Here is a 12315-nt window from a genome sequence, read left to right as displayed (position 1 = left end):
TGAAGTCACAAAATAAGACATTTGAAGTTAGTGATGGAGGCAGCAGTGGATCAACAACTCCTGTGAGCTGTGATATAAAATCGATGGTTTTCTCTATGGGATTTGGCGTGGGAGCGAGCACTTTACAGATGCCAGTTTCCAGTCAGAAAAGGCAAGAATAAAGCAACATATTCAAGATTTTCTAAGTCTTTAATGCTCAATAACACTTTAAAAAACCCTGAACTATGCTTTTAACAACATATTATTGTTATCGAATCTTCCAAATAGTAAGATGTTTGATCTGAATCTGGGATGTCAAGTATCGCTGTATGTGTGTTCATGTTAAGAAAGGTGAGCTTTTACTGTGAAAAATCACATATTCTGCTTTTTATTTTTAGGTGGATCTCTCTGGTTTAGAGATTTAACTTTTATATGTTTTAGATTTATAACATCAAACCTGTACATCATGGGATTTTTATTAACAAAAAAAAGAAGAAAGAAAACAATAACATCCTGGAGGAAAAAACTGGAAATATCATCAATTTTGTAGATATTTTTTACACAAAAATAAAAATAGCAACATTGACCTTTTTTATATGAAAGCCAAGATGTAATATTTATATAAAAAACAAAACAAATAGGAAGATTTATTGTTTGTAAAAGCACAGGCTGCAACTTATTTTTTTGGGAAGTCAGGGTTTTTTGTTTCCATTAAAACTGTTTATTTTTGTTTAAAGTAAAACAAAATAGAAGAAAGAAACCAATGGCCTATATTTCTGAGGAAAGACTTTGCCTTTTATATCTCCTGTTTTGAGATGAATAGCGATAATATCAGTGCGTTTCTTTCTCTGTTTCGCTTATCTGTGCTTCTTCTGTGTTGTTTTTCTGTCACTTAAAACAACAAAAGTCATGCTTTTTTTTTGTTTAAAAGAAGAAATGGTTTGTTCTTGTCGTTGGTGCTGTTTGGGACCGGTGAGGTTTTTAAACTGGAGCTTCACAGTTGCGATTGTACAGTTAAACGTGTCTGTGTTTTGAGTTACGGTCCACTGTAAACGATGTTCCCTAAACTGTCAGGCAACAGTTTTTAATAAAATATATATGTTTAATTTTACTCTTGTTCATGTCCTGCTCTGTTTCTCCGTCATCAGGCTTTATTGTCAAGTGTGGACGGATGAATGTGGGAGGAGGGGTCAAGTATGGGTCCCTCTTTGAGCTGCTGATTAAATTCAAGAGATAAAACATTTTAATGGGTCACTGTTGACGCCCAAGTTCTGGATTTTTATCGCTCCGTTCCGCCTCTTTCATCTCCCCTCGGCTGTGACTGTGGACTGTTTGATCCACGTGTGTGGGCAGTGCAGACATTTGAGATGAAGCTCTGGGCATCTGCTGCGCTCAATACTTCTAATTTACCTTCTTTCATTTCCTCTTAACGCCAAAACAAACGCATAAATCATACACGTACAGTCCACACACCATCACTTCTATGGAATTATTACTCTCGGGGCTCGAGTACCAACTAAAAGAACCTAAAGTTTTTGTTATTGTTCCGTCTTCTAACAAAAACTTGAATATGAGTGCAGTTTTATTACATTTTAACACAAATATTCAACCACAAGTGCAGTTTTATTACTTAATTTTTACTTATTTACTTACATAAACACAAATATTTGTATTTTATACATTACATTTTGTCATTAAATTGTGAATGAATTTTGTAATATAGTAATATAATTTTTATATATATCTAACATTCAATTTCCAGAGGTTGTTATTAACCACTTTTTCTTTTTTTATTTTACTTTTTGAGTATCGCTATTCACAGACAAATGTAACCAAATTACTGTTTAATTAACTTACATTATTGTAAATGTTATTATTATTATTATTTTTGTTGTTGTTATTAGTAGTAGTAGTAGACATAATAGTAATAGTATTATAATTATTATAATTATTATTACAGAGTGTCTAGAAAGTTCTAAGTAGGAAGCAGAATTTTTTAAATAGCTTTTCCATTTATTAGAGGTCAGTTGACGAGGCTTAATAACTTGATTTATTTAAATAATTGCACATAAATAATAAAAGTGGTAGCTGTAAGATTTAAATGTAATAACAGGTATTTTCGGGTTTGGAAAATGGAACTATTTTCTTTCTTTCTTTCCAGACCTGTTTATAGCGCCGCACACAGTCCGTCCCTGTAAGTCTTCCGTCTCAAGATGGCGGAGTATGCTAAACTAGTCCGAAGGGCTTTGGGACAGATAGGAGGTCACGGTGGAGTCCGTGGTTTTCTGCTGCAGTTATTCCGGTAAATTTACAGAAATATATCTGCTCTTTTAAAACGACAATCGAACTGTGTGTGGAATTTTTGTTTAGATTAAAAAGCGAAGCGTGACACGGGTTTTTCTTTTCCTCCACCGAGCTAAGTTAGCATGTTGACAGCTAACCCTGCCTGAAATCCTCCATTAAGTCCTTTATTTACAGTGTTAAAATGTTTTGAAATATTCAAAGATCATTTAAAAATTATCTTAAATACATGTGTAATTAATCGTGTCAAGCTTTTACCTTTCTAGTTGTTTAAAAGTTGATATGTGAAATGTCAAACGTATTCCTATTCAAAATTCCCTCATTTTAAAAACATTGACAAACTCGCGACTTCAAACTTTTTGCAAGTTATTACCGGAGTTATTTTTAAAATTAACAGGAATGTGTGGAATAATTCGGCTCATCAAAGATGATACAAGCACTCTTTATTTGTACTACATTTCAGTTTTTATGAGGTTGAGGTGACCTTTTAATGCACACCTGCCTCACTGATTGTAACTGTTAATGTCAGTTAGACATTAGAACAAATTGACCAGCTTCCAGGACACTGAGTAAACAGTAATGATTATTGTTTTTAAAATGTCGAAAATATTATTATGATTATGATTACGGTTTTTTGGACAGAGTGAATGAATTGAAGGTTGGAACTCTGGTTGGTGTCGATAAATATGGAAACAAATACTATGAGGACAACAAGAACTACTTCTTTGGTGAGTATAAATCAGTTTGATGACTTTTAATTTATTCAAAACTTATACAAGTGCAGTTTTATTACATTTTAACTACAAATATTTGAGTACAGTTTTATTACTTTTTAACACAAATATTTGACTACGAGTGCAGTTTTATTACTTGAAAAGGTGCCTTTTGTAAAATAAATATTGAGTAGATGTTATTTGTCATTATTTAAGAACAAATACTTGGTTACGAGTGCAGTTATATTACTTTTCAACACAAATCTTAACACTGCTGGAACTGTTTAAAATAAGGTGTGTATTTGTCTTGCAGGGCGTCACCGCTGGGTGAATTACACCACTGAGATGAACGGGAAGAAGACGCTGTGGGAGGTGGACGCCAGCATGGTTCCCGCTGAATGGTATGGCCTGTTATATTTATTTTCTTTAATAAATGATGATGCGGCTGTTAAAGAATCAGAGTGATGATGAAACCGGCGTCCATCTTTGTGTTTAGGCACCGCTGGCTGCACTGTATCGCAGACGAGCCGCCCACCACGCACCCGCCGGAGCCCAAGAAGTTCCTGGCCGAGGTTCATCAGTTCAACACGAGTGGCAGCGCGCAGCAGTACGTGCCCTACCCCACCACCAGCAAGAAGATCCACGAGTGGGTTCCACCCAAGGCTGGAGCTCCGTGAGCTCCCACACTGCACACACGTCACTGTCCACTGTAAATTATACTTTCCTGTCCAGAATAAAACCCTCTACACAGAGATTTATCATGTTACTGGCTTTGTCCGTCAGGTTTTCTGTCATTTTATCTTCTCAAGGCATCAGAATTGATTTAATCTCCAGTATCTTAAGTAAATACTATCCAAATTATACACAAAATTATATGTAAAGAGTATGTAAAGTTAAATTCTGACATAATATGTCTAAAAAAAAAAAAAACTAGATATATGTGAAATACTTTTTGTGTGTGCTGCGTGATGAATTTAACGACAAATATTCAGACAAAAGTGCAGATTTATTACTTTTTTAATAGCAAATGTGTGATACGAGTGGTATTTTATGAGATTTTAAAATAAATGCTGGAGGTAAATTTGTGACACTGGCACTCACTGTGGCGATTTACAATTTAAAAACTACTAAATAGGTAAACATGAAACTGCATTTTAAGAGTTAAATACTTATTATCTTTATTGTTATTATGTTCATAATTAAAGGAGGCTTCTCCCTGCAGTTACAAATAAACACATGTAGGAATAATATAGTGGGAGATTGGCTAGTAAAAGTAGTAAAAATGTTTTTCAACAGTAGAAAAATAACTGTAAATATAAAATGTAAGTATAAATGTGTGTAGTTTCTCCATTTTCTATGTTTTCCTCACATATAAGAAGTTAAAACGTGTTCAATTATTGTGGTTTTGAGCCAGAAAGTGAATTTATTTGACAAAACTGTGTGACTGTGATACAACATGTGACGCCTTGTGAGAACAGCTCAGCGCCACCGAGTTATAATCTCTGTGGTATTAAAACTGAGCTGAGGCAGCGTTTCACACTGAGGTGTGTGAAGATTCTCCAGCACTGACGAGAGGGTGTGTGAGAGTGAACACACACACACTTGTGAAGACTCGGTGCCAGAATCCAGTGAAACTCCACCAGAAGTGTCAGGCTAAAAAAAAGGTAAGATCAGTTTTTATTACTGTGGATAATGAGGCACAGGTGTTTAAGTGTATGACTAAAACAAACTGTTAATAAACCTACTGTTGAGTAAATCAGGTCACTTTTGAGAGTTAAATATTCCAGGATTTCAACATCTGTCTCTGTTCTCACCTTTTAAAGTGAAATTACAACAGATATAGAGGCATCTACACAGCCATACAACTATAATATAACATCTTTATTATAGATGTTATATTATAACATCTATAATGAAGATGTTATATTCAATTACTAGTTAATATACATGTCAAACTGTAACATAAATGTCAAAAGAGAGCTTTACTGTTTTACTTGTATCATAATTTATTGTGTTAAATGTCCATTTTACCTTATACAAGAGTAAGGCTTAGGTCTGGCCACCATCTGTTCCAGCTTTTGACCACAGGGAGGCGATATAGGTCAATTCAACTTTTTTTTGTTTCTGTCAACCAGCACAGATGCATACGGAAGAGTATTAGTGCCACAAAGAAAACAAATGACAGCATGAGTTCTGAGAAGAGTCATAATTCTGAAATTAAAGTCCAAATTCTGAGGAATAAAAATCAGAATTATGACTTTAATCGGAGAACTCTGGGGAAAAAAAGTCAGAATTATGACTTTAATCTGCAAATTCTTTGGGAAAAAAGTCAGAATTCTGGCTTTAATCTAAGAATTCTGATTTTAATCTGAGAATTCATTCTGTTTTATTCGACAATAAAAGCGTTATAATGAAATAAAAATGTTGTATTTAATCATACACTGGCCATAAAAGTTCATATTCTATTTTAAAAACTCTACTTACTACCGTTTTTACTACCTACAACAATCACCCGTCTGCGGGGTCCTGACCCAGTGTTTGAGAATCCCTGTTTGATTGTGACTTCAGGTGCAGTTTGATGAGGAGACTCACGGCTTCATCACTCTTTCCTGCACGGAACAGTTTGGAGGAGGGTGAGGAAGAGGAAGGAGGAGACAGAGGAGAGAGAGTGAGTGAACGGCAGCTGCCTTTGTGTTCTACACCATGTCCAGCAGGGGGCAATGTTTGTCTGTTTGTTTGTCCTTGTTGATTTGTGCTGTGTCACTTCAGCTGCATCAATGACAGAGAGAGAGTGAGACAGCGAGGAGGCTTTGGCTGACTCAGCAAAAACTTGATTTAATGGAGTGGTCTTTATTTAGAAACCTGTGTGTGTATAGAGAATATATAATAAATGTAAATATAAGATAGTAAATTATAAATTAAGAAAAAGTAGCTGGTGCAGGCTTTAAGGCAATGTATATATGTGTATACATGTACCTAATAAAGTGGCCAGTTAGTGTAAAATCATGTATATCAGACTTAAAGGAAACATAAAACATACTTTATTTACACGTTCGTTTACGATTCTCTGACAAGAAGCAGCAGCAGATATGTGGCTCCTCCCACTTCCTGACGACAAACGTCTCAGAGTGGGCGTGGCTTCAGAGTCCAGCCTGGCTCACATAAACACACACTGCCTGACCCTAACCTTTGACCTTACCTTAACTAAACTGTCTCACCTTAAAATGGCTGTTTAGTTTAGGTTTAGAACAGGGTTTAGGTAGGTTAAGGAATCCCTTAAATTTCCCCTTAACTAAGAAGTGGAAAGCTTTAATTCTGCAAACCTCAGTGTCATTCATAAAAAAAAAAAAAACCTTTTAGGTCATAATAAAAGTTAAGGAATCCTCTTAGGTTTCCCCTTAACTGCAGACCAGGAAGCTGCAATTTACGTCACGTCTGTGCATCTACTGGAATTCTGACTGATTGATTGATTGATTGATTGATTGATTGATTGACTGACTGACTCTTAAGTGCTGGAGATAATTGACGATGTGTCTGATCTTGCGTCATTTTAGTCAAATGTGTGTTTATATGAAGTGAACGAGAGTGTGCCAGAGTCTTTTTCTAGTTTTAGATGCAGACAGAGTGTCCTCACGTCCTGTGGTTCAAAAGTTTAGGTTCACACATACACACACACACATTCTGTCCTCAGGACATGAATGAAATCTCTTCCTCTCTTCCTCCCTCCTCCCACTGTCAGCTCCTATCTTGCCATCTTTACCTCTTCTCCCCCGGGTGTCCTCCGTGAGTGGCATCAGGTATGCACTTACAGCTGGACGTCTTCTTCTCCGTCTCCTCCTCTGTCTCCTCCTCTGTCTCCTCAGGCCTTTTAAGGTGCTGTGTTTTCATGGAGCAGACGTGTGTGTGTGTGTGTGTGTGTGTACACACTTGTATTAATGTTTATGAAAAAAAACCTATCTTTGTGGGGACACTTTGTATTTAAGGGGATTTTTTCTGGGTTAAGACCTGGTTTTAAGGTTTGGGTAAGGGGTTAGGGAATGCATTGATTTGTCCTCACAAAGATATAAAAACTACAATGTGTGTGTGCGTGTGTGTGTTTGAGTGCACTTGTATTTATATCTATGTGAGGTCCAAAAAAACCTGTCTTTATGGGGACATTTTGTCTTAAAGGGGCTTTTTTCAGGGTTAAGTCCTGGTTTTTAAGGTTAGGGTAAGATGACGTGTCCTCATTAAGATATAAAAACAAAGTGTGTGCATGTGCGTGTGTGAGAGTTGAGATTGAGAGCAGGTTGGGATTTGAGAGTGAGGAGGAGCCGCAGCTGCTTTGAGCGGCTCGTGTACAGGAAGTGAAACATTTCACAATAAAGTGATTTGCACACGGGCGCACACACACACACACACACACAAACAGTCAGTCCCTCAGATGAAAGGGCAGTGGTGGAAGTTCAAAGGGACAGACAGACAGCGAGCGGCGTGACATGCAGGAAGGAGGTTTCTTCTTCTTCTACTCCTGAAGCTGCTGAGGCCTTCAGGCTGTGAGGAAGAGGAGGAGGAATGAGGAGGAACTACAGCGACATTCCACTCGTCTATGTCACAGAGGTAGATCTGACCTGCCACAACAAATCTGTCTCCTCTTTCCTCCTCTTCTTCTGCTTCTTATTCTCGTGTTACTTCTTGTTTTTTGTTGTCTTTCTCTTCTGCACAAATCAAATCCAGTCACACATGAATCAAGTCACATTTAGCTCTTTTATTTACATCTTCAGTGACTTATTAACGTTTCCGCGTGGTGAAGTTAAGATCAGTGTTTGTGCGTTAGAAGAAGAAAAAAGAAAAGTGTCACAATTGTTTTAAAGAAATGTCACATTTTCCGCTGTCTTTATGTTCTATTTATTTTATTTACGTTCTATTTTGTGAAGAGAAGTCGGAATATTACATTACAAAAATAAAATCATACTAAAAAACTAATAATATAACAAGACTAAAGTCGTAACATTCCGAGAAAAAAAGTTGCGATATTACGAAAGAAAAGTTGAAATATTACAAGAAAAAAGTCGCAATATTACGAAAATAAAGTAGTTTTAAAAACTCATAATATAAAGAAAATAAAGTCGTAATATTACGAGAAAAAAGTCGTAATATGAGTAAAAAAGTTGCGATATTATGAGAAAAAAGTTGAGTTATTACAAAAATAAAGTCGGAATATTATGAGGAAAAAAGTTGCGATATTACGAGAAAAAGTGGAAATATTACGAAAATAAAGTTGTAATATTATGAGAACAAAGGTTTTTTGCCTTTATGTTGTATTTTGTGACTTTATCTTGTTCAAATACTCATAAAAACCAAATGAGGCCGTTTAAGATGCAAAGTCCAAGACTGCAGTCGACGTGCGCTTCGAGGAAAACTTCAAAGTCCACTTTCTTCGTTTTTTACATCACGGCACACAGGAGGTGCCTAAATATGCAAATTCAAATGTGTTATTTTGAGAATTTCGGTGTCTGAAAATCTTTGTTTTGATTTACCTCAGTGACACAAACTGACCACACGAGGCAGCGGTAGACCAGCAGCCCCTGTGGCCACTGAGCTCCCGTGAGGTTAAAATTTTTCCCGTCAGAAAAGTCTGTCGAACAGTGCGATGAAGACTTAAACGTACTCTTAAGACATCGTAGACTGACTGAAACCTGTTGTTGGCTGTTTATGTTCAGTCAGCGACACTTCAAAAACACCTGAACTGTCACTTTAAAAGTTAAAGAGTTGAGACAGACAAGTTTCACCACGCAGAGTCGGTGTGAAATATGTGTAGCAGCTCTTGTAACATCAGAGGAATGTCTATAGTAAGTCAAAGTGCCGTCACATGACTCGGTTTCTCTCTTAGAGGAAACACTGTTGAAGTTTCTCTGTCCTGCGTCTGAGCGCTGCCGTCTCATTGTTCTCCGTGTCTAAGTGAAAACTCACGCCTGAGGCACTTTCTCAGAGCCTCCGAGCTGCTGACTCAGCAAAGATTCACCAGGGGTAACAAGCCGTAGCGTCTGGGGGAGCCTGGTGCCAACTTGTGTTTATTTTTTATTGTTGCTGATGTTGATGTTCTGCCTCTGTTTGTATGGAATTAGACACTTTAAGAAGCAAATAAAATATCGATTTAATCATTCAAAAATGTGGTATTGTATTGTTTGAAAATACATTTACCACTGAGGGAGCGCAAAGAATAAATTAGCGAGCGCAAAGAACAAATTAGGGAGCGCAAAGAACAAATTAGGGAGCGCAAAGAACAAATAAACGCAAAGAACAAATTATTAGGAAAAGGACAAGTGAGGAAAGAACAAATTAGGAAGTGCAAAGAACAAGTGAGCGAAAGAAGAAAGGCGCAAAGAACTAATTAGGGAGCACAAAGAACAAATTATAAAAAGAACAAATAAGGGCGCAAGAACAAGTGAGGGCGCAAAGAACAAGTGAGGGGCGAAAGGAAAAAGGGAGCGCAAAGAACAAATGAGAGAGTGCAAAGAACAAATTGAAAGAAATTATGGTGCACAAAGAACAAATGCAAAGAACAAGTGAAGTACAAAGAACAAAGCGCAAAAGAACAAGTGAGGGCAAGAGCAAATTAGGAGCGAAAGAACAAATTATGGTAAAGAACAAATAAGGAGCACAAAGAACAAGTGAGGGAGTGCAAAGAACAAATTAGGAGGCGAAAGAACAAGTGAGGGGCGAACAAGTGAGGGAGCGCAAAGAGCAAATTAGGGAGCGCAAAGAACAAATGAGAGAGTGCAAAGAACAAATTAGGAAGCGCAAAGAACAAATTGGGGAGTGTAAAGAGTTAATAAGGGAGTGCAAAAAACATGTGAGGGAGCGCAAAGAATAAATAAGGGAGTGAAAAGAACAAGTGTATTTTCAAACAATAAAATACAATATTTTTGAATGATTGAAACTATATTTTATTTGCTTCTTATTTTGCTCTCCCTTTAAGAAGAGCCTTTAGCTAATAAAATCCACATCCACTTAAGTCTATGTTTTAATCTAAGAATATTTTAACTTCCTTTTCGCACTGTTTGACAGACTTTTTAAAATATTTACTCTCACAAAGCAAAACTCCACAGAGAAAACAAGCGCTTTTCGCTCAGAACACATGAGCTACTGGTCCGCCGCTGCCCCGTGTGGTCAGTTTGTGTCACTGATGTAAGTCGAAACAAAGGATTTCACAAAATAAGACATTTGAAGTCAATGATGGACGCAGCAGAGGAGTGTCACTTCCCAGGTTTTTTAAAAAGGCCGTTTAACGACGACACACGGCGGCAGCATAATCACATCATGTTCTTGAAACATCATTTATCGCAGACCGGACCTGCTGTAGATTTAATTTGGTCAGCCGTGCAAATGTCTGCCAATAAACTCCCTCCTAAATGTGACTTACGAGACCGCTTACTGTGAAACATTAGCTCCAATCCCGAGCTCTTTTATGATCATGATTAAAGCGATTCATTTTGTTTTATTAATGTAAATGTTACCCCCCACAGACACACACACACACACACACACACTCTTTAAAAGCCAGAACAGCTGACTCTATAGAGGAGAAAAAGGCAGTAAAACTCTGTAAGTTACATAAGCATAATGGCTCTCTTCCTGTTCACGCATAAACAAGGAAACAGTCGAAGGAAGAAGACGATACAACAACAGAACCATGTTTTCATCTGAAACGGCTCCACTGTGACTTCTCTGTCTTTAATTCCCTGGAGGTCTCGGCTTCAGATCCCGAATCCAGCCTCAGTCTTTGTTTTCACCTCGACGCGTCCTTAAGTCCTTCTCTAACGTCTAATGCCCTGAAACTGCTGGTCACCATGGCAACCATCAGTGTCTCAGACACATGGCTTTATGCTGTGGCCTCGGATTTTTAATCGTTCATCATCGTCGTTGTTCCCCCGATCTCCACGGAGTCATGATCTGTGTGTGCGTTTATGTCTTTGTGTCTTTGTGGGGACAACTTCAAAAAGGGCTTTTTCGGGGGTTAAGGGCAGGTTAAAGGCAATTAGTTGTGATGGTTATGGTCAGGATAAGGGGTGAGGGAATGCATTTTGTCTCTGATGCCCTCACGAAGACATAAAAACATGTTTCTTTGTGTGTGTACATGTATTTGTATCATTGTGGGGACCTTTTTTTTCGAGGCTACACAACCTTAAAGGGCTTTTCAGGGTTAAGATCTGGTTTTTAGGTTCTAATTGGTTTTAGATTAATGTTAGGTTAGGGCTAATGGTAAGGCACTTACTTTGTCATGGTTAAGATGAGGGTAAGGAGTTAGGGAAATTATGTCTGTGATGGGTCTGTGTATTTATATCTTTGTGAGGTCCAGAAAAATGTAAGAACCTGTCTTTGTGGGGACATTTTGTCCAGACTGCACAATTGTAAATGACTTTTTTTCAGGGTTAAGACCTGGTTTGAGGGTTAAGGGTAGGTTAAAGGCACTTACTTAGGTTAGAGTTAGAGTTTAGATGTTGAAGTGTCCTCAGTAAGACTGCTGCACAAGAATGTGTTGTCCCCTGCTAATGATAATGACCTTCATTGAAAACCAGGTAAATTAGTTTGAAGTAAATCTACTGAACACACACCCACGGAAAATGGAAGAAAAAAAACCTTGGTTTATCAGATTAACCTGTAATCTGTGATGTACTTTGAAAAGAAATGTTAATTTTGGAAAATGGAAAGAAACAAAGACAACTTTGTTTGTATTACACAAAATCACATAAGAATTATAAATATGATATATATCGATATATCTATATACATATATGTATGTATACATCTATATATATAGATGTATACATAAAAGATAAAAGTATAAGAACACAAAACTAAATTTAAAAGCTAGTGACAGTAAAAACACAACAGATCAGATTAGGATTAGATTAGAGTGTACATTTATACTGTATAGAAAGAGAGTTTGTTCAGTCAACAGGGCGCGACAAATTCTATTAATAATATATAATAAATAATATAATAATAATATAATATATGAATAAATAATATATTAATATACTGTATATAAATTCAGTTTTAGTTTTATATATATGTCTAAAATGATCTTTTCCTTTTAGAGAATAAACCACTTGTTGCTTTTTAAACTGTCCTTTACTCAACTGGTCGTTTCAGTAAAGTCCAGTAAATATTCCTTTACATTTATTACATTACTGACAACACTTCATAATAAATACTATAGTTTATGTTATTGTGCGTCAAACGTCAAAACACCTCCTCCTCCTCCTCCCTCTCTTTGACGCCCACAGGTGACATTTATTTCTAAAAAAAATATATAAATTCTCCAACCAGACATCAA

General features: G+C 36.8%; 2 protein-coding genes across 2 annotated transcripts in view; both read left to right on the top strand.

Moving 5' to 3' along the window:
* Window positions 1-2160: 2160 nt before the first annotated feature.
* Window positions 2161-3759, top strand: ndufa12 (NADH:ubiquinone oxidoreductase subunit A12). The gene is made up of 4 exons (XM_044021996.1): window positions 2161-2281; window positions 2923-3008; window positions 3307-3394; window positions 3490-3759. The coding sequence occupies exons 1-4, from the start codon at window positions 2193-2195 to the stop codon at window positions 3668-3670; spliced, it is 444 nt and encodes a 147-aa protein (XP_043877931.1). The 5' UTR covers window positions 2161-2192; the 3' UTR covers window positions 3671-3759.
* Window positions 3760-7373: 3614 nt separating this feature from the next.
* The window catches only part of tmcc3 (transmembrane and coiled-coil domain family 3), a 35380-nt gene continuing 30438 nt past the window's right edge, over window positions 7374-12315 (top strand). The window contains exon 1 of the mRNA XM_044021912.1: window positions 7374-7592. Coding sequence (XP_043877847.1) covers window positions 7548-7592 — 45 coding nt within the window. The 5' untranslated portion in view covers window positions 7374-7547. The remainder of the gene's footprint in view (window positions 7593-12315) is intronic.

This window comes from Solea senegalensis, linkage group LG3 (genome assembly GCF_019176455.1).
Source record: "Solea senegalensis isolate Sse05_10M linkage group LG3, IFAPA_SoseM_1, whole genome shotgun sequence".
NCBI lineage: Eukaryota > Metazoa > Chordata > Actinopteri > Pleuronectiformes > Soleidae > Solea > Solea senegalensis.
Note: the sequence above shows the minus strand (reverse complement) of the source record. Positions and strands in the feature narration are given on the sequence as shown.